This window comes from Gobius niger (genome assembly GCF_951799975.1).
Source record: "Gobius niger genome assembly, chromosome: 17".
NCBI lineage: Eukaryota > Metazoa > Chordata > Actinopteri > Gobiiformes > Gobiidae > Gobius > Gobius niger.
In genome coordinates, this window is record NC_136868.1 from 15,028,026 (window position 1) to 15,048,450 (window position 20,425).

General features: G+C 40.6%; 1 protein-coding gene across 1 annotated transcript in view; it reads right to left on the minus strand.

Moving 5' to 3' along the window:
* Positions 1-2,971: 2,971 nt before the first annotated feature.
* Positions 2,972-20,425, minus strand: part of ncanb (neurocan b) — a 171,140-nt gene continuing 153,686 nt past the window's right edge. Inside the window, exons 12-15 of the mRNA XM_079574668.1 lie at positions 14,717-14,799; positions 13,874-14,018; positions 4,324-4,506; positions 2,972-3,123 (exon numbers count right to left, since the gene is read on the minus strand). Coding sequence (XP_079430794.1) covers positions 2,987-3,123; positions 4,324-4,506; positions 13,874-14,018; positions 14,717-14,799 — 548 coding nt within the window. The 3' untranslated portion in view covers positions 2,972-2,986. The remainder of the gene's footprint in view (positions 3,124-4,323; positions 4,507-13,873; positions 14,019-14,716; positions 14,800-20,425) is intronic.

Below are 20,425 nucleotides of genomic sequence, written 5' to 3' on the forward strand. Positions count from 1 at the left end.
GGGAAACAAGACAAAAAGACACAGACAGTGAGGAACGATCGAGGGTGTGGCAGCTTGACACGTGATTGACAGCTGTCACTATAATTGATGGCCTCCAAAGCGCGACAACAGAGGACTTGGGTCACAGCATAACATTTATTGAACGGGCCACCGCTGCGGTGACATTTACGGGTAAATGCCAAAATGTCTTGGAGAATATGATTTTAGGAGCTGTTTAATTTGTCTTTTTCTTTTGCCTTTGTCTATGTATCAATCAAACGGAGATCAGGGGGACCACACACACTTTCTGGCCAATGTAGACCCATTTTATCATATTTTACAGCACTAACTTGACCCCGATCTTATTGCTCTAGTCTTAACAAAACCCAAGTGTGCTGTCCAAAACTCAATCAGTAAAAAGCGGGCTAACTTAAAGCTCTGAAACTGTTCCTGGGGTGCCTCCTAATCTCGCAGGCTTTTGCCTCAAACACCAGCTTTATAAAACACCCAATATAACAGCAGAGTAAAGGGAAGAGCTAAGCAGATGTCCTATTCGTCACCTTCATCTTCCCATCATCATCGTCCGGCATGAACCTCACTTTACCGTCAACAAACTCCATTGTAAAACTCCAAAGATCCTTGACATAGTTTGCATGTACAAGGTTGATTCGTGTTCAGCAGATTGGCGCCGTTCTCGGCTGCCGTGTTTTACGGTTTAGAAAAAGGGCAGCCATTTCTCTTTCAAAACAGCCAGGCGACTTAGCAATAAACAACTTGGACTTAAATGGATGCATTGAACTCGAGTTAATCTTTGTTGTAGTGTATTTGTTACATCACTGCGGTAGTGTTGTGTTCCTAATCTATTCTGGGTCACTTGAAAAGAAATTGCCGGTCGGTCTCCATTAATCATAGGCCGTGTCCAAAACCACTTCATAATCCCAAACCTCTCACTCACTATGTAGGGCAGGAGCATAGTGAACAAGGTAGCGAACAATATTCTTCACCTTGATATTTGAGCAAACATAGACATCTGCTCATTACGGAAACAGCTTATGTGGAGAAAAACAGGCAATTTAGAATCTTTTGTCACGAACAGTAATAACAGGGGAATAGGGAATAGGTTGGATGGTGTTTTCCTTGTTATTATCTTTTCTTTTTTCATTTGTTTAAGAATAGTATAAATGAACCCCATGAATACCATTAAGTACATTACACCTGCATCAATGTAATTTATTACCATTCACTTTTTTTGGTACAATGCCATTGTCGCTCTATTATCACGTTATTACTAGGGCTGGGTACCGTAAATTCTTTCCCCATACCAGTACTTTAACGATACTTGGTTTTCAATACCGATACCTGACCGATACTTTACTGATACTGATACTAAAGCTGTATAGAACCAAAAAAACAGAACAATAATGTGTGGAAGATCTGTAAATTTACAATATCAGGTTAATCTCCCAACATTAGCAAATGTGTGAAAAATGGAGAAGAATTTTGAGAATAAATGGGAGAGAATTGGGAGAAATTGTGACAAAAATAAGGGGATAAAAAAAAAGAGGAAAAAAAGGGGGAAATAGGGAAAATATTAAGAATTAATATGAGTAAAAATGAGGGGGGGAAATGAAACGAGAAAAAAATGGCAAAAATAAGTGCAATTTTTTGTGTGAAAAATTAATAAAAAAAGGAGGAAAAAATGGGCAAAAATGGGGGAAAGAAAACATTTATTTGAGCTGAAACAACCAAGTCAATTTTCTTTTCTGCTGTCCCTGGACCAACAGCATAAAAACTTCTAAAGAGAGAAGATTTTTTTTTTTGGTTCCTGCTTTCGATACTATATTTTTTCAATACCAATAGAACCTTTTTTTCCCGATACAAGACTGGTATCGATTAATGGTACCCAGCCCTAGTTTTTACTGTGTTGCCAAGAAAAGGGTTAGTTTACAAGAAATACCCTTTCAGTCATCCAGAGATGTTCCATAAAAACAGAGGTTGTAAAAAGTCAATGCAGACAAAGCCTCCTGGTTGAGGGGTGAAATTCAAAATCACTTAGTCGAATCCCTCGCCTCCTCCTGTCACCCACTGCTGGATAGGTTTTCATTTAATACTGTTATAAAGCAACACATACTGTTACTGCTGCTAGGAAACTGTGGTATTTGTCACAACCGTTGTAGCATAATAAGCTAAGTCAGAATCAAGGTTAAAAAGAAAAGTCATGATTGCAAGTCATCCATCCAGATTCTTACTCATTAGAAAACCATGGCTCATTCACAAAACGACGTGGATGAAAACAGAAAAGGGACTGCTGTAACGACAAGGTGCTACCATGAGGAAAAAAACCTATGCAAATCGGAGAACTTCTACGGTATAAAATATAACGAGGAACGATGAAGGGATGAGACATAACATTGTCCATTTACCTCCGGCGGCTCGGCCTCTGATCTAAAAGCAGCTGTCTCACACTGACATGAAAAAACACATCGCTACGAACACTCAAAGAATTCAATCACGACTGCCTCTGATTCAAAGCAAATCTAAGTTACAATGTCTTACGAAGAGCGAGAAAACCTAAAAGCAGCAAAGTCGAGGAAAATCAACATCTAACATTTGTAAAAATAGGCTCGAAACATGGACGCCTCCGGTCGACGTTATAGCGATGTTGTCCCTATTTACAGTCCAAGCATTGGTCTCCCAAAGAGCGTCCGGAATGAGGAGATATTTTCGTCGAAAGCAGGAGAATACGGTACAGGCCCGTGTGTTGGAGGTGGCATGGAGCTCCAGTGGACGGTTCAGACTTGAAGGATGGAAAGAATAGAAATGGGTTGTTATTGTCTGGTGACGCCTGCGAAGATCAGCAGGGCAAGAGGGCGGGGCCAAGAGCAGTGATGGGCGGAGGTACGCAGGTGAGAAGGTGTCGGAGGTGGGAAGGCGGCCGGCAGCAGGAAAGAGGAGGAGGAGACAAAGGAGTGAGCGGTTGAGTGTGATTGGATTATTTTGTTTTGGTTCAGAAATGGCCGTGGCCGTGGCTGTGGCCTTGCTCCGCCCCGTGGTGCCCGCCCTCTCTGTGCCCGTGCTTCTTGTGCTTCCTGCGCTCCCTCCTGCCCTTGTGGTGGTGGCGTCTGTAGCGGTGGGCCCTCCGCGCTGCACACAACGGACGCACAGAAGATTTATTAGGCAGAGATGAAAGCCCAAGACGGGAAAAAGCAACAGGAAAATCAATCACTGACAAGATGTGGGAAGAGGTGAAACAAGGTGACACAAGGATAGTAAAACAACATTGGTTATAAGGATCTATAGTATATTCACTTAATGACGGAATTTCTTATCCACCCACACTGTAGCCATGAGCCTGTTTTTGTGCTGGCAAATTTCCTGTTCCCTTTCTCAATTTTGCCAACAAATACTCAGCCTGCAGAAAATGATAAGGGCCACGGGTTTTTCAAAATACAAAACATTTTTATCATATACAATAGGGCGATGCTTTTGTATTTCATCAAAGCTGTGGCAAATAGAAGTGAAAGAAAAAGACAGAACAAATTACTGAATATTTTGAACATAAATCATATCTTAAAACCTGTTTATAGGATTTGTCGGCACATTACAGATGGATTGGACATCTTTTGTATTCAACGACCCTCTAACCTGTTGTAAAATTTAGCTTCCACTAAGCTCCCTCAAGCAAAATACTTCAAAGGAGCCCCAGCACTTTGAATATCCCCATTTTCAATGGGGCTCCCATTGCTGAAGACTTTTGCCTGCAATTATTAATAATGAGACAGAGACTGAACGTGAAGAATCCTCTGTTACTTACAGGGATAAGCGTATAGACGTTTTAGACTATACTGAGCTATGCACACAAACGACAAGTGACAGGACTACCCAAAAGCCTTACATTTATTCGATTAGCAGCGTTTTACACAAATGGGTAAATATTTCAAGACTATGTGGTGGACAGTGGCATCATACTTCCCAGGATGGAGACTGCATTCGTAAATGTAGGTGTTTTTACAACTTGTGTGTATTGTCTGTTCATTCCAAACTCGGGGATGGTCATGAGGTTGTGCAGCTCTGTATTTTTAAAGTTCAGTTTCATATATTTGTATTATTTTACTCAAATTTCCATTAAATCTTTTTTAGCTTTATGTAAACTGCTTCACCCCCAAGTGACAAATCTAGGCGCTTGCTCAGAAATGAAAAACACTGCTAATGTTTATTTACATACACTACCGTAATTTAAATAAACGTGGAAATAAATAATGTAACAATATGGGAAGTGTCTCCAAAAGAACTTTAAAAATGGAATAATTCATAATATATGACCTTTAAGCATATGGCACTCACATTTTAGACAGATGATTTTGGGACGGTCCCATTTGCCGTTGGCGCGACACTTGGCGGTGGGAACATGGCGCTGCAGAAAGCCGTCCGCGCACTGGTAACGCACGACGGAGTGAATGTCGTAGTGAGAGCGCTTTCGACCAATGAGGAAGGCGTTGTCCACTGGGGGCGGGGCTCCACATAAAACTGCAGAGACAAAATGGAGACATGAATAAATAATTCAGAAGTTTGATCGGGAGAATAATACAGCATCCAAGTATTGTTATTGTTGACAACTTAAAGGGTTCATTAGTTACATTTAGCCGGATTACTAATTCACAATGTTGGAGAGATACTTAGTCTGAGTTAGTGAAGGGAAGGCAAGAGACAGTTTCAGGCTTATCATCATCAAAGAGCAGTCGACAGAGTATAGAGATCATCTCATCAAGTCTGATGATGAAGAGGGTTTATTAACCTCAGCTGTGCATTTATATTACAGCACCAGTACATTGCACCAAACAAAATTTAGTACAATGTAATGTGCTCTGTAACAATCTGTAATAACTTTTACCTATGAGTTAGATACACAATGGAATAACTTGTATTAGTACTTTGTAGGTACATAATATAATAGACACAAGGAACCCTGCATTCTGAAATCTGAGGACCGGACGGTCTGCGATCACGGCCCGTCTGCTGAGGGATCCTTCTAGTCCATGGGAGTGGATCTCTCCTTCTGTGGTTCTCCCCAAGGTCTCTCTTTTCTCCCGCCGGGTTTTTGAGTTTTTCCTTGCCGTGCTCGAGAGTCTAAGGACGGGGGTCACCCGGGCTGCTCGTCGCCACCTGCTGCCAACACTTATTGGACATTATGTTTGCCTGGATACTTCATTCACCTGAACTTTACATTGTCATATTTATTGCTCTGTTTTATTGCCTTAATGTTCGGTGCAGCCCTGTGAGGCAACGTCTGTTGTGATATTGGGCAATACAAAACCATTAAACTTAAACTTAAACGAGACCCTTAGGGTTAGGGCTTAAGGCTAGGGTTAGAGTTATGTCTTATTACATTATGTACCTACAAACTACAAATACAAATTATTCCATTGTGTAACTCATAGGTACAAGTTATTACACATTGTTACAGAGAACATTACATTGTGATAAATTTAGTTTACAATGTGTCAAAGGTAGTGTAAAATAAAGTGCTATCCAAAAGCAAAGTAAAAGATGCCAATGAGTCAGATGGCATAATCAGATCACACAAGGCGTGGATAGACTGACAACATTTCCCAGGAAAACTAATTCTCTATCATATTATGAAATAGGTTTAGACTTTTATTGTCTCATCCAATTGCAGTTTTCTTTCTTTTTGTGTAAAATCTTTAATTTAGCTAAAATCAGCATGAATTAACTACTTGTAACCAGTCACAAGAAAGTTAAAGGTAAGGTCAAGGTGTACGTTATTGTCCCCGTATGGAAATTTGTCTTCTGCATTTGGCCCATCCTTTGATGAACCATCTCCAGATGTGGAGCCCGGCTGATGGTCAGGAACACCTGCCTGGAGGATTCACCTATTGTACATGTTTTAGTGGTAGGGGAAGCCGGACAAGCACAAGCAGTCTAAATGCTGCCTTGTTTTGGGGGGTTATGGCCAAGAAGAAGCTGTTTCCCCAATGAATGAGCAAACCATCTTTAGAATGTAATCTTTTACAGCCCGACATGCAAATAGTCCGAGTCGCATCAATAATTACAGCTTGTTGGACTCAGTAATTACAGCATTCAGATGTTTAAAAACAGACGTTATGAAATGCACCGCAGATCCACAACACTAACAACATGCCGTTTCCCTGTTTGTGTTCGCACTTTGTATAACCCCGGCCTGTTTAAAAAGTGACTCAAATGTCTGGAGGCGAGTGAGGGCTGTCTGAGCGCGTGAGTGAGTAGGAGGTGGTCAAAGTCCAGGCTCTTTTTGACACATAACAACTCCACGACAGAATCAGATAAATGTTCGCTCCGAGCTGACACACACACACACAGACACAGAGCCCGCGGTATGGCAGGCGCTCTCTCTCACGTCTTCACAGTTTACAGTCAGCGCTGCCAGCCTCTCAGCGGAGGTGCCAGGTGGGCCCGCAGTACCACCGCGACCTGCAGATGGCACTCCTGCACCTGGGCCCTCTTTAGCATTGTGTGCCGACTAACATTATGTAAACTCCCACAGCCTAATTGACCTGCTTGTATTTTCATTTGTGCCTTCTGACTTGACATGACACTGAACCTGCTTTTAGAAGAGGAAGCAGATCTCTTGCTAATTCAGGGCTCGCTAAAAAGACAAGGGGCAATTTGGAAACCTGAGCTGGTGAGAAAAAAATCGTTGGAGGTGAAAAGCTAAAAGGGCTTTTGAAGGATGCTAATCACTGTGCTTTAATGAATGACCGTGTTCTGATGTAGAGAGTGAGACACAAAGGCCCGCCTAGATAAACAAAACATCAAGCATCATATTGCTTGTAAATGGTTGGTTCCATCACAATCAATTACTGCTTTTCAGCTTTCAGTATCACAAATCCCTCTGGTGTTCCCGGGGAAACTAAGGATGTACAAGTATGGCAATTGGATGTATGATGTACGCAGACTGAATACTTGTCTGATGGTATTCACTGTCAATAAGTGGCTTCCATGAAAATAGTGGTTTCAATTCAACACCGTCCAGCCCAGTCCCACCTGCCCACTGTCGTCTGCATCATTCATGTCTCTGTATCCAGATCACCCCAACAACTACAAACATGATGTACTCAACGCTACTTTCTTGTTACTCTCAAAGACCTACCATCGGCTAGTGGTATTGTGCTATACAGTGTGGAAATGTACATAATGAGAAGCGCCGGTGAAAGTGGAATTATTTTGTGACATTAGTTGAAGGCAATGCACCAATTAGTGGGTATTAGTTGCAGTAGTGTTGGATCGGCTGTGACAAAGGCAGGCTGCTAATTAGCTCGCCATTAGCATCATGTACCTGCTCCCCATACAAATGCCTGCTGATAGCACAATGAGCCATGACATCCTGAACAATGGTTCTTGAACAGACTTTTCCTGGAAAGGCACCGTTTCTGTGTATGAGGAATTGTTTTTTGTAATAAAAAGTTGTGCCATCAATGTTAACAAGTGGCAGAGCATTTCACAACTAATTGTTAGTTTTCAACCTTTCAGGATTTCTGGACAATAAAAGAGACATAAAATAATCAATTGACTTCACTTCAGTTTGTTAACATGTGGTTGTCGTACTTCGTCAGTTCTTTCTGATGAGAGAAAGCCCAGACTTTCGGATTTCAGCAGGGCCGGCCCTAGCCAATTTGCAATGTTACATGGCTCCCCAGAGGCATTGAAGGACCAAGGAAGGGTCATTTGGAACCTTGAAATTTCAAGTTTTCGACACAAAAAATCTGCAAAACTCTATCTCTTTCTGTTCCAAAGTTACAGCATGTCCGAAAATGGGTGATGTTGTAAAGGAGCATGAGGTTCAAAAATTAAAGTGCAATTTGGCACTCCTCCAACAGATGGCACCCTAGGCGGCCGCCTGTGTCGCCTATGCCCAGGAGTAATCCTGCCTGTATTTCAGACAGCGCAGGAACGTTTTGATCTCCAAGCATGTCACATTAAAACTCTTGTTTTATTCTGCAGTGGTATTAATGTTAATGACATTACACTATGTCACAAGAGCGTATTTAACACAATTACCTTTAGTTAAAAATGTGACCTATACTTTTTCTGCTGTATTGTTTATATTTTGCATCCATCAAAAAGACACAGGATGTGACATAAGAAAAAGGGTCTTCCATGGCTGTCGCCATGGAGCCATACTGTATATAAGGGCCATACGTGAGTCCTAGCTCTATTCTACTGCAAATGTAGACCTTTATACTCGACACATCAACATGATCCACCTAATAAGCCATTCTTTGTGGATCTGTATTTTACAAAAGCACATTTTTAAATTGAGAAAAATGTATTTTCATGGAAATGCCCACTGCGTTTCTTTTCTTTCTTGTGTCTACGCCGGTTACGCTGTGATTTCTCTTTCCACAATCAAAGGTGTGATGCTAGTGTTTAGAAAATAATCCTCTCTCATAGAAGAGGCCCATCACCTTTCCCCTCACAACAATCAGCGGCTTAAACCAAAGCAGAGGCTAAGAGGAGCTTTCATAGGTGCACTTGCTCCGTGATTTGGTGGGAGGACTCAAGTGTATTGAAGAGGGGATAAAAGAAAATGTCACTAAACTTGGGGGATGTGAGTGGGGGAACGATTTTATGGAATGGAAAAGGTGTTTTGTAGAGAAAAAGCCGTACAAGGACAGCGCTGACAGAGGGGCTTATAGTTTTACCAAAATCCACTTTGGGAAATGCGGTTGCTGTATCTTTTCTGAAATGGCTTACAAACTGGAAAGAGGAGGCAGCAACAGCAGCGCATAATAAATACATACAGCACATGGAAAAAAAAAACAGCTAATAATAATAATTATAGGAGAAATCGTTTTTAAGATGTGGTATATGAATAATAACTACAATCACTAGTAAAGGTCTGTGAAAACAGTTAAATTCTCACTATAGAAAAAAGTACAATTCTTCTTTAATGTTGTCATAAAAATGGACCAAACATCACAAATGAGGGTTAAAGTAGTTGCTGTTCCTTCAGGCCATAACAATAAGCTTGTGAACATCCATGCCAAGCTTACATGGCCTTGAGACAAAAGCTGCAGTTCAAAACTAGCACAGATCAATAACTTGTCGAAGACTAAAATAAATAAAAAACAGTGAAGACAGAAGCACTTATTTATAACAAAACCTTCTTGACACAGCGCAGACTGAATATTTAACAGTGTGTGAAATCAATAGGGCATGTGTAGCCATAACAACATGTATGTTCTATAGCAATGTTCACATGTAATTATGCGGCTTATTCTGAATTACATGGTTTGCCAGAGGGGAAAAACCAGTCAGAGAACAGTAGACATTTAAATGTTTTTAGATGGTTCTTGGGGCAATTTGAGGTAAAGGCAACAGAGGTAGCATCACTTGGAAGCAGTGCTGTGTTATTGACTATAAAACTAAGGGGAGGCAGTGGTTGGCTTCAGGTTTTGAATGTTTGCTGCAGAGTCAGTGGCTGTGAGGCTTTGTGATGTCTCATAGTGTCAGTGAATAGAAAAAAAAAGCTAAATTTAACCTTGAAAAGCCACGATGAGAACAAAGTAGTGGGTGAAAGGACAAATGTCATAATGTTTTGCATGAAAAGATCAATGCAAACAAATCTATGGTTAAATATTCTGTTTTTGTTTCCCAGACTCCAATGCACAAATGAATCAAGGTGCTGCATACTCCTTACAAATCGAAGCACCTAAAGTACCTAAACTTCTTGCAGCACTTGAAGCTCAAGTTCAGAAAAAGAGATCATGTCCTTAATACGTATTTAAGGATCATGTGGATAAATCTCAGACAGCGACAGTGTTGGCTCCAAGTGCTTCTCTTCTCTATGCGTCCTGAATAATAATGTGTTTATGAGGAGCAGCAGCACTGTTCTCACCATGTAAACCTACAGTGGAAATATTCAAATTTGACCTAACAATGACTTCATGCATCAATGGACCTGCTTTACCAAAACACATGCAATTTCTCGATATGCATAGTAATGAGAGGGACTATTTCTGTACATCAAAACCCATTTAAACAGTTGAATAATTCCCCAAATCCGCTCTTAACATATTTGGTTAAAAATACAGACTTTATTTTGTAGAATGACAAACCCACTGCCCATTGGATTTAAATTAAACAGTAATTAATTAAACTGACAGTCTTAGGTACACAGCCATTCCAAAGATTAACGACACCAAGCAATTATATTTTCTAAGAAAAGCCTATTATTGGAATGACTGATTCATGACATCCTCTTGTTTATTTGGATGTTTTTATAATATATTTTTTATGTTATTATAAAACCTAAAGCTTGTTTGTTTGTTTACTCTGACTTCAGAACATAAAATAGAACTTGCATTGCCGCCTTAAGTAAAGCCAGGATTAAACCCAGGCCTTTTATTTAAAAGCAAAAACATGGTCACAAGCTCTTGGAAAGATCACGCTAATGGCTCACACTTGTATTGTGGTTTACGAGTTTGACTCAATCGATTCACACAGTCATCAACCACCTTGGTCTTGCCCAAGGACACAACTACAGTCTGCACTACAAAATACAGTTTAAGGCTCTAACATCTGAGTCACTGTCTCCATTTCATAGTTGTAGGACCAGGATCAGTGCTCATCCAACATTAGTTATAAATAAATATAGGCCTCTCTATTTGCACTTTCACAAATGTGTCCGGCTTTAACCTCTTAACCCCCGCCTTAACCAAGTGCATTTTCTCCGTTTCAGCTTTTCCCAAATCTGAAAGGTTACAGGCTTTTTCAACATTTCTTTTCATTGCTTTTCTGTTGCTCTTTTTTGGTCACCTTTTCATTGCTTTAGAGTCACTTTTCTGTCGTTTTTTTGTCGCACATTTTTGTCACTTTTACATTGGTTTTTTCCCCTCACTTTTCTGTTGCTCGTTTGCAGCGTTTTTGTTGCTTTGTCGACACATAAATCCGTCACATTTCTGTTTTTCTTTGGTCTCTTTTGTTCTCGGCTCATTCTTGTCACTTTTTTTCAAGAACCTTTTAGATTTAGACTGGAGAAAATGTGCTCGATTCAGGTGGGGGGTTAAGAGGTTAAACTAACTTCTACTCCTATTCCACAAACGTTAATGGACAGTCACTCCAGTTAATTCAATATATCAAGAAGCCGATATATGTCAAGTCTCTGGTTACAAACACAGAGATTTCAAAGCAATCGTGTTTCATACAACTCCAGCCCACTTAATTTTCAAAGTATTTCCGTGGCGAGCTCGATGTTGCACCAGCGTCGACGCTAAATGTCCCCAGTCCCTGTAGAGTCTTCAGCCTTCTCCTGACCCTAATCAGTCAATTACAATCAGCACTGTCTTTTCATCTCCCCCACTCCCCCGGGGCGGCCTTCTTGTGTTCCTCACCACAACCCCATGTAACGTCGGCTGTTATCATCTCAGCTCTACGGCACCACGCTGGCTCCCCTCTGCAGTCTCACGGCCCGTCGTGTGTTTGCGAGCTCATCAGACACCCACGGGCCTGATGCGGAGATAACTGCGCCGTGTTTCCATACAAAGGCTCATGTAATCATCTGATAGAGAAAGGAGAGACGGCCCAGCGCCATTTATATATCTCTTCAACAAATGGATTCACGGTATAATGTTATTGCAAAAGTTTTCATAGTTATTATGAAGTGCAACTTTCTCTTGCCTATAAATGTAAATGCGATACAGCCACAAAACTTTTTAAACGGGACAAGTGCTGCTCCCAATTTATTGCAATTAGCTTGAAGGAAATGGCGGCACTTTCTGAACTTCTACTTTCATTGATTATATATGGTGTTGTTTTCAATCAAGACTTACTGTGTTCACTACTTCAAGGAAAGGCAAGGCATGTTTATTTATACTGCGCATTTCGTACACAGGGAAACTCAATGCGCCTTACAAAAGAAGATAAAAACGTATTAAAAAACATCAAGACATGTGACATACACAGTACACCAGATCAGGTGTTGGGAGTTTTTCTTTGGGGACATTGACCGGGGGGGTGGAGCTGAGGAAAGACGCAGAACGACGGGCACGTGGTTGGGGGGTTATGTGTGTGCGGTTGTTTACGATCCTGAAAGTCAATGTTATGCAAAATATGAGCCAAAGGAGCTCAGTCCTTCTCTGGTTTTGCTCCGTGGCCTTGAAGGGAAAGTGTTGACAGCGTAGGAGAGATGACAGGTCCAGCTGCTTCAAACCTCCTCTCTCAGGAGGAAGAGAATTTCTCCAGTAATAGTTCATACATTTATAATGAATTAGCTTTTACCTGGCCTCAGCTCATTTGGTCTCGAAGGGAGCTATCTGTTCTCCAGAGCAGGTAGCTCCCTTCACAGTTCACCCCTTTTCCTCCTATAATATGGTCCAACTATTGTCTCCAAAGCGAGCAGCCAGGTCAAATACAACAGTTTACTTTCTGGTGTAATTCCATCACTTCTATTTCAGCATATTTATTCCAGATTTCTGTTGTATTTACTCTTTGCTCCTCGTTTTCAGCCAGCAGACCCTCGTATTGCTTGCAAAGTTCCAGTATCTCCCGGCGAACACACAGTGGGTCTACTGCTGTCCACCTAATTATTAATATACAGTATCCATTTTGTAGCCATTGGTTTAAATCTGACATGCATGCAAATGTATTGCCCAAAGAGGCTCTAACAAGCTCTCAGAGGGGCATGTCGTGGCCTCACTACAGATCTGGAGCTGAAGAAGGGGGGCATGAGTTTGTTTCTGCTTTAACTGTTTTTAAGAAAGTGCTATTACCATTTCTAAGGCTCATACTAGTCTTTCTAGTTGTCTCACTGTATCCCCTCCTCATGACATCATTTTCTTTCCAACTCACCAACTTACCTCTCTACCTTCTGTTTTACAATAACGGTTTTAGGTAATTTTGGGTCACATCACACTGAGCTATTAGTGTATGCATGAGGGATCTGTGCCGAGAGAACATCGTGTAGCATGGCCAATGCATTGTAAAATGTCCAGTGCCCTGTTATTTTATACAAATCAGTACAATACCTCTGTGACTACCTCAGAATAAGAATCAGGATGGATTTCATTGCCATTGTCAGTCAAAGTACATATAGTAAAATTAGCAAACTACAAAGAGCAAATGTGAATGTGAACAACCTGCAGATCACATTGCTAGACAGCGTATGGTTTGATCCAACACTTAGAGAGGGTTCGCAGATGATGTCACAACATGGCGACACAGGCCAATTGAGTGTTGAGTTATTAAATTTGTTATCATTTGTTTTGACACTCAGGGGCTCATTTGTCAAGACAAGTGCTGAATAGCGAGTGAAATCTGGGAAAGAGCTCAATGACAATTTGACATTATGCAAACGAAAGAATGCTGCGTGAGGAAACAAAGCGCAAATGGCTCTGCCGCAGATCCACTTTTGCACGTGCCACTCGTTTTGCACATGAGCAAATACTCGGTACGCGAAGCACCTCAGTCCAGAACATTGAGTGTTCATTTTTAGAATGAAAATAATGTAAGTGCACATCCTCTATCTATGATGATCACAAAAGGAACAAAAAAACCTGATGAAAAGATGACTGTGCACAATGGAAGCAGCAGTGAGTCTGAAGTTCAAACACTGATTGAAGAAACTAAAAATGAATGCCTTTAGTTCTATCTGTTCTATCTATTGTTCCAGCCTCAAAGAAGTCCGGCATTTTCAGGAAACGGTCGTACTCCCTAACTACGTCTTAGCCCTTCCATCTTTGTTTTTTTAAGTTCACTTGCACGGATTTATACCCCGTTTTTGAGTTATGCCTCCCAGAGTCTCTTGCCTTCTGCCTGTCAGTCATCCTAATCACTTATAGAAGCCTCTCTCCCCCTCTCTCCTCCCTCTCGCTCCCCTGTCACTCCACTCCTCTCTCACCTGTTCCCTTTTTGCACACGTAGGGCAGATTGTAGTTGCAGGGCACGTCGTTCCATTTGGCGTTCTCGTGAGCGATCATAACCACGCAGTCTTCTCCTCCAGCGAAGAAGTTGTCGGGCTGGTTTTCACGCCAATTCTCGTATTGCTGCCAAAGCATAATACAGAAAAATACATGAATACTTGCATTTTTTTTGCCCCAACGGATTTTACGCTAAACTTTGGCAACAACAAACTTTTAAAACGGCAACACTGGGAGAAAAAACAAGTTGGCACACAGAAACAGCAGCTAAAATACAGCTTCATCTCCATTTTCAGTAAAGACAGATTCTTGCACAAGACTAATAGGACAGTTTTCAGAAAATGAAGTGAAACCATTGACAGTATAAGGTTGACCTTATACTGTCAATGTGTGAAACCAAAAAGCAACCGATATGCAAATTACTTAAATGTTCTCTCAGTACTCACACTTCTGTTACTTGGAGGTCTGATTCCCCAACAATTTGAAAACTGCTCTAATGTATATTCAGCACACAGACAGACAACAATCTGGACTATTCTTTGTATCCACATAATAAACTAAACATGGCATTTTTCATCATGGACGATAGATAAAGATATACAGTAAAAACAATGTAATCATAGGAATTTCACTAGAGACTAAACAAAGAGCGCTCTGGCACCATAATAGAAGAGTAATTAATGAATTCATTTCTTTCTCTCCGTCGCAAAACCCCTGATGAGATAACGAGCGCCTGCAATCTCTGTTTCTACATCACAGATTCACTCGATTAGAAAGAGAGAGTTTAAATGAGCGATAAGCAAAGTTTTTAAATAGTGCTTTACCAAGTCCATTTTGTCGGTCCACTGGAAGTCATCCTCCACAGTGCGGTCGTTCAGGCCGATCCACGTGTTGTCATGGCTCAGACCTGCAAGACACAGCGGACAAATGTAAATGAGAAAAAATCATCTCAGTTTATGAACAAAATAGCCCAATATAAAGTTTTTGTGGAAACACTTCCTAATAACGGTACATGAATTAATGCATGATTTCATGAAACATTAATGCATTACTAAATCATGACGTCTCAGGGTCAAACATGATCACATGTCAGTTCATGGATGACTTCATCCCTGAATCAAACGTCTAACTAATGTAATGAATGCACCACTTTAGTTTGATTGGACACAATCAAAATGAAGTGATGAAGAATTAATGATTTATTCATAATCATGAAGTATAAATTACATTTATTTTGGTAATACTGTACGGTATATTATTTAGTTGAGGGACACAATCATGAAATCATGAGGAATTAAGGACTAGCAAATGATAAATTCATGATTTTATCCTGTAAAATCATACTTTGTGTTCTTGTCCATAATATGCAAGTAGATTTCTGTCTTATGAGTCTTTATGTTCATGTATGATCCTCATGATCATGATTGGTTGATCATTTTATAGTCATTTCATTGCCGTTTTAGTGAATTCATGGGATTCATGACCCTCATGATCATGATGAATTATGTTAAGATTTTCATATACATTCATTACAGTTAGATGTTTGATTCAGGGATGAAGTCATCCATGAACCAACATGTTTGTTTCTGAGAAGTCATGATTTAGTAATGCATGAATGTATCATGAAATCATGCATTAATTCATGCATAACTTCATGAAAATCATGCATGAACTCATTTAGCATTATTATAAAGTGTTGCTGTTTTTATTTGTTTTATCTTATACTTGTTTTGTTTTGATCCATAATCTTGATCAGCATCACTTATTTGGACTTTAAGTCCACTGTACATGTTTTCAGTGATAGAGGAAGCCAGAGTGCTCGGGGGAAATCTACACAGACTCCACATATACTATACACAACTCAGCTCGTGAATCAAACTCTGAGCCTTCTTGCTGGGATGCAAGAGCCCTGACCACTGTACCGCTGAGCTGAGATTACACAACACTTCATTTTGGGACTACAGCAGATGGGAAAACACTCAAGAGCTACAGTCTGAAAGATGTTCTGACCCAGTTATCGAGCCATCAACATTTTGTCCTTGTCAATCCCAGAGAGACTAATAGCAGCAAGTTGGTCCAGCCCATTCCTTTCTGCTTGTCATAATTTAAGTTGATAAAGTGTTGTCTTTGATGCTATTGCTAACGGACTTAATGCTAGGATTAATCAGTGAATTTCAAGTTATTAGGGAAATATATTGTTGTGATTCTATTGAGCAACAAAATAAACTAGAAAAACTAATTCAACCAAAGCCCCTGACAGCTTATGTAGTATAAGCGTGTCTTGAGCACAGTTTTAACACAAGCAAACAGCTCATTATCCTCCAGTGGACATGCGCTCGTGTGTGGGGCTCTAACAACGGGCAGAGCAAGTGAAGCAGGGAGGTCGCAGCACTGAGCGATCAGCCTTAATGACTTCCACTGTTTCTGCTACTGACGAGATCCTTGTCTGAATATAGCACAAGCTCAGTTTCAGGACAAGATACATTTTGACAAACACATTCTGTTTCATTTTAGTCTTACCATTTAAGAGTTTTTGTTTGTTTTTTCAATCATTATATACAGTAATAGATTTAGCTAGTGTTACAAACAGCACTATTCCAAATCCATGGCATGTTGAACCCTTTAAGACCACACCTGGGATGTTGAATTTGAATACTTGAAAATGATACAATGCCTGCCAGAATAAACAGTCATCCCAGAAAAAGGTCACAAACTCTAGTATTTGGTTAAATCGCCTTTAGCTGTGATTACAGCACCGAGTCGCTGTGGTGTTGCTTCAGTCAAGCTTTTGCAATGTCAAAAGATCCAGTGTTGCATTCATTTTTCACCAATATCTTGTATTGACGATGGGAGAGTGTGACTTCTGTGCAAAGTCTTCTCCAGCACATCCCAAAGATTCTCAATGGTCAAGATCTGGACTCTGTGGTGGCCAATCCATGTGTGAAAACAATGTCTCATGCTCTTGTCATCCTGGAATATGCCCGTGCCATCAGGGAAGAATAAATCCATTGATGGAATACCCTGGTCATTCGCGATGTCCAGGTAAATCACCTTCTTTGGTGTTGCTGATCCTCAATGTTAAGAGATACACGGGTGTCATCTTCTGCACTAGGATTTCCCATCAAACACCAGTGCTCCTCCAGGCCGTAAACAAAACAGTGAAGATGGCGGCCACTGTCTTAAATGAGCTGGACTTGTCCTTAAAGCCACGGCAAGAAGCTGCTCTGAGGAACATTTACTCGACTGGACGTGTGGACTACAAACAATCATGGCAATTCGTAGGTTGTTTTGTGTTTGAATGGTACGCTCTCGTTCAAACTGCGATCTTCTTGAGTCTCGATTTGGAAATTGCGTCCTATTACCATTCCAGAATGTCTTTATATGTATTTATAAATACATAAACAAAGTAAGTCTGGCTTTATGCTAGGCTAGTGTTGCTGAGCCTCGACTTGACCAACTGCAGCAACCCCAGATGATAACACTGCCCCCACAGGCTGGGACAGAAGGCACAAGGCATCACTTCACCTGCCTCTCTTCTTTACCCGGATCACTCTGGAACAGGGCAAACCTGGACCATATCACCCTCTTCCACTGCTCTAGAGTGTTAATGCTCTCTTGCAAATTAAAGCCTTTTATGCAGTTGGGTTTAAATTCCGCGTTGGCAGCTGAAAGACAATCATCCATGGAGCAAACATCCGATAGGAGGCTCGTACCTGTTTGCTTCGGTAAATCCAGGTGGCGACTTTTTTTTGGTCAGGCAGTGTATGATAAATTCCAACCGTTTCATTTGGAGCTTGGATCTTGTTTATACATTTGATTAGTTTATATTAGTCCATTTACAAATAGTTTCTCCTTAAATGACTGTTGTTTTTGTTTAGGTTTGTGAAGAAAACCAATATATTATTTGGCAAAAAGAACACAGTTTCCACGTTTCTGGCTAAATCGTGTCTTCTCTCTGAGCTGCGGAGCCGTGCATGTTTCCTCTCTCACATATGTAAGGGAATTTCAATCATAGTCTATCTGATTAACATTATTAGCAGGCCCATTAATCCCCTTAATGGCTTCCAGCGCCTCATCGCGGGGGCGGAGTCGTACATTTTCAAGGCAATTACACACACTTTTGGGGGAAACTGTGCTTGCGTTGAAGAAGAAAGATGGCCAGTGGATGGATGGTGGCGGGCTGGCAGCTGCTTGAAACAGAAGGTGGGGCTAGAACAGTGAAGCTGCCGGCCCTAGCGAAACACAAGTGGCAGTGGATCAATGCCAGGGGGTAAAGGCAAGAAGCTTTACGGGCGACCAAAGAAAATGTTTGCGGATATTAGCATGCTAATGTCGTTGGCACTGACAAACAGCTATCCATTGCCAAACATTTAAGTCCAGGGGATAACAGAAAGCCGGCAGTAAAACATAGGCGACAACCCGCTTCTGTCACCAAGCCACTTGGAAGCAGGATCTTTTCAAACACAAATCAACAACAATTTAAATCTAACAGCTCTTTGTCCGACATAGTCACTTGGCAGAAACGGAGCTACATCTCGCTACGGCGAAGGAGTCACCTTTTTCCGCAACAAATTGGATTCGAGGAAATAATGTGACAGTGTATTAAATGCAGTGTCGGAGAGGCCCCTGTCAGTGCCTACAGCTACGTTTAGTGACACAAAACGGATACACTAATACCTAAGTACCTCGGGGTATGTTTTTACTCTGGAGGAACTACAATAAATGCATTTGAGAGCAAAAGTCATTTATCACAGGGTTAGAGGAGGCACAAGAACCAAGTGCTGCTATTGGGAGAGAAGGTAACGGTACGCAGTGAGGGGATCCCTGGGGGTTATGAGGGAATTACTTCAGGTTAAAAAGAATGTACTGAATACTATTTCATTACAAGTTTCAAGAGAATGTTGTTTATTATTTTTGTAGGGCACCTTCAAACTCTAGGTAAATTAGGAAGTAAGCAGCCAACAAAAACATTGCTAATGGTTTACTTAACCCTGTATAGGGCAAGAGACTATTCTTGGTAATTTCTGCACACTTTACATATGGCCTCCCTGCTGCACATCAGTAAGGTAAAGAATCATGTAGTCTGAATCAGCCAATCAGAAGAGATCACCCTACATCACTAGTCCCACCTCTGTTGCATTTGACCAATCAGTGGAGACCTGTCGCGCTCTCAACTTCCTGTTTTCTCTGAAGTCTGAAAAAGTCTGGCTAAATTCATGGTACATTTCTAACGCAACTTCAAAACTAGGGTGATGAAACTCACACATTTTATTGGTGAATAATTGTGCTAAGTGATGATATATGTGTTGGTTTTGGAGGACGTAGTGAAAAAAAGTGAAATTACAGCATGAAAAAGGCAGGCACAATATTTGATCATAGCCCTGTTCACTTATACCTTAAGTTCATTCGTTTTGTCCGAATTTAGACATGCCCGTTGCACCTATTATTCATACTTACAGTGTTTTCTTGACAAAAAAACAAAAGTTATGTTATGTTGCCAAAAGTTATTTTTAGTAGAATGTTTGTAGCAATTGGAGGTGACTGACCCCTCCCTCTGCTCGTAAAGCACAATCACATTACAAAAACTCTTACCTATGACAGGTGTGATCCTTCAAACCAAAATTCCATTCAAATCCATATCACAAAACACAACATCTACTGAATACCAGGACCCACCGAGACCTGAAAGTAGTTTTTGTATATTTTATATATACACCTTTTGTATTTTTTTAACACTAAATGGGCAATGAACCAAATATGGTAACTTTGCTCACTTTTTTTTTCTGCATGATGTAGAAAAATGTTGAAAAATGTTATATTATGTCCCCCAACTCTTAATTTGAAATTATTTATTTCAAAGTATTTCAATGAGTGCCCTATAAAAGGTTAATATTACCTACTTGCTTTACTTAATGTAATCGTTTATGTTCAAAATCATCAGGCAAAACTTAGTTAAAAAACACTACAACACACAATGAAAGAGTAATATCAAAATAGTATTCAGATATCTAAAAAAAAAAAAAGTTCCCCCTTGTTTAGTGCTAATGTCGCCCTAAGGACCTATGCACCCCCTGTTGTGTAACACCGCTCTGTAGAATGTTTGAGCATAAAACTATAGACTTTTTGTTTTGAACTTTACAAAAAGGTTAGGCGTTCCTGTGGTATGGCATGAAGCTCATGCAAAATAACAGGTCGGGACACAGACACACTATAGGCAGTTTTAATGCACAGGCAGCAGGTGCACAGGGGACAGACAGCTGCTCACAGAATAAACACTCGATTATTTTCATTACTCAGATGATTGGTGGCTCGGCAGACTGTCACTGAGACTGTTTGATGGCTATGTATCATGAAGTGGAAGGGCATGTTTGTTTCATTTTGTTTAATAAAAACGTCAAAAGCTTTGTTTAGTCTTTCGTTGCCCTTTTCTGGCAGCTTCAGATACTGTACGCTCTGGTGCCAGCACAGTGGACAATTTGATTTTCTTCACTCTTCCATAAAGAATAAAGAATACTACTATGGTTCTGCTTTTT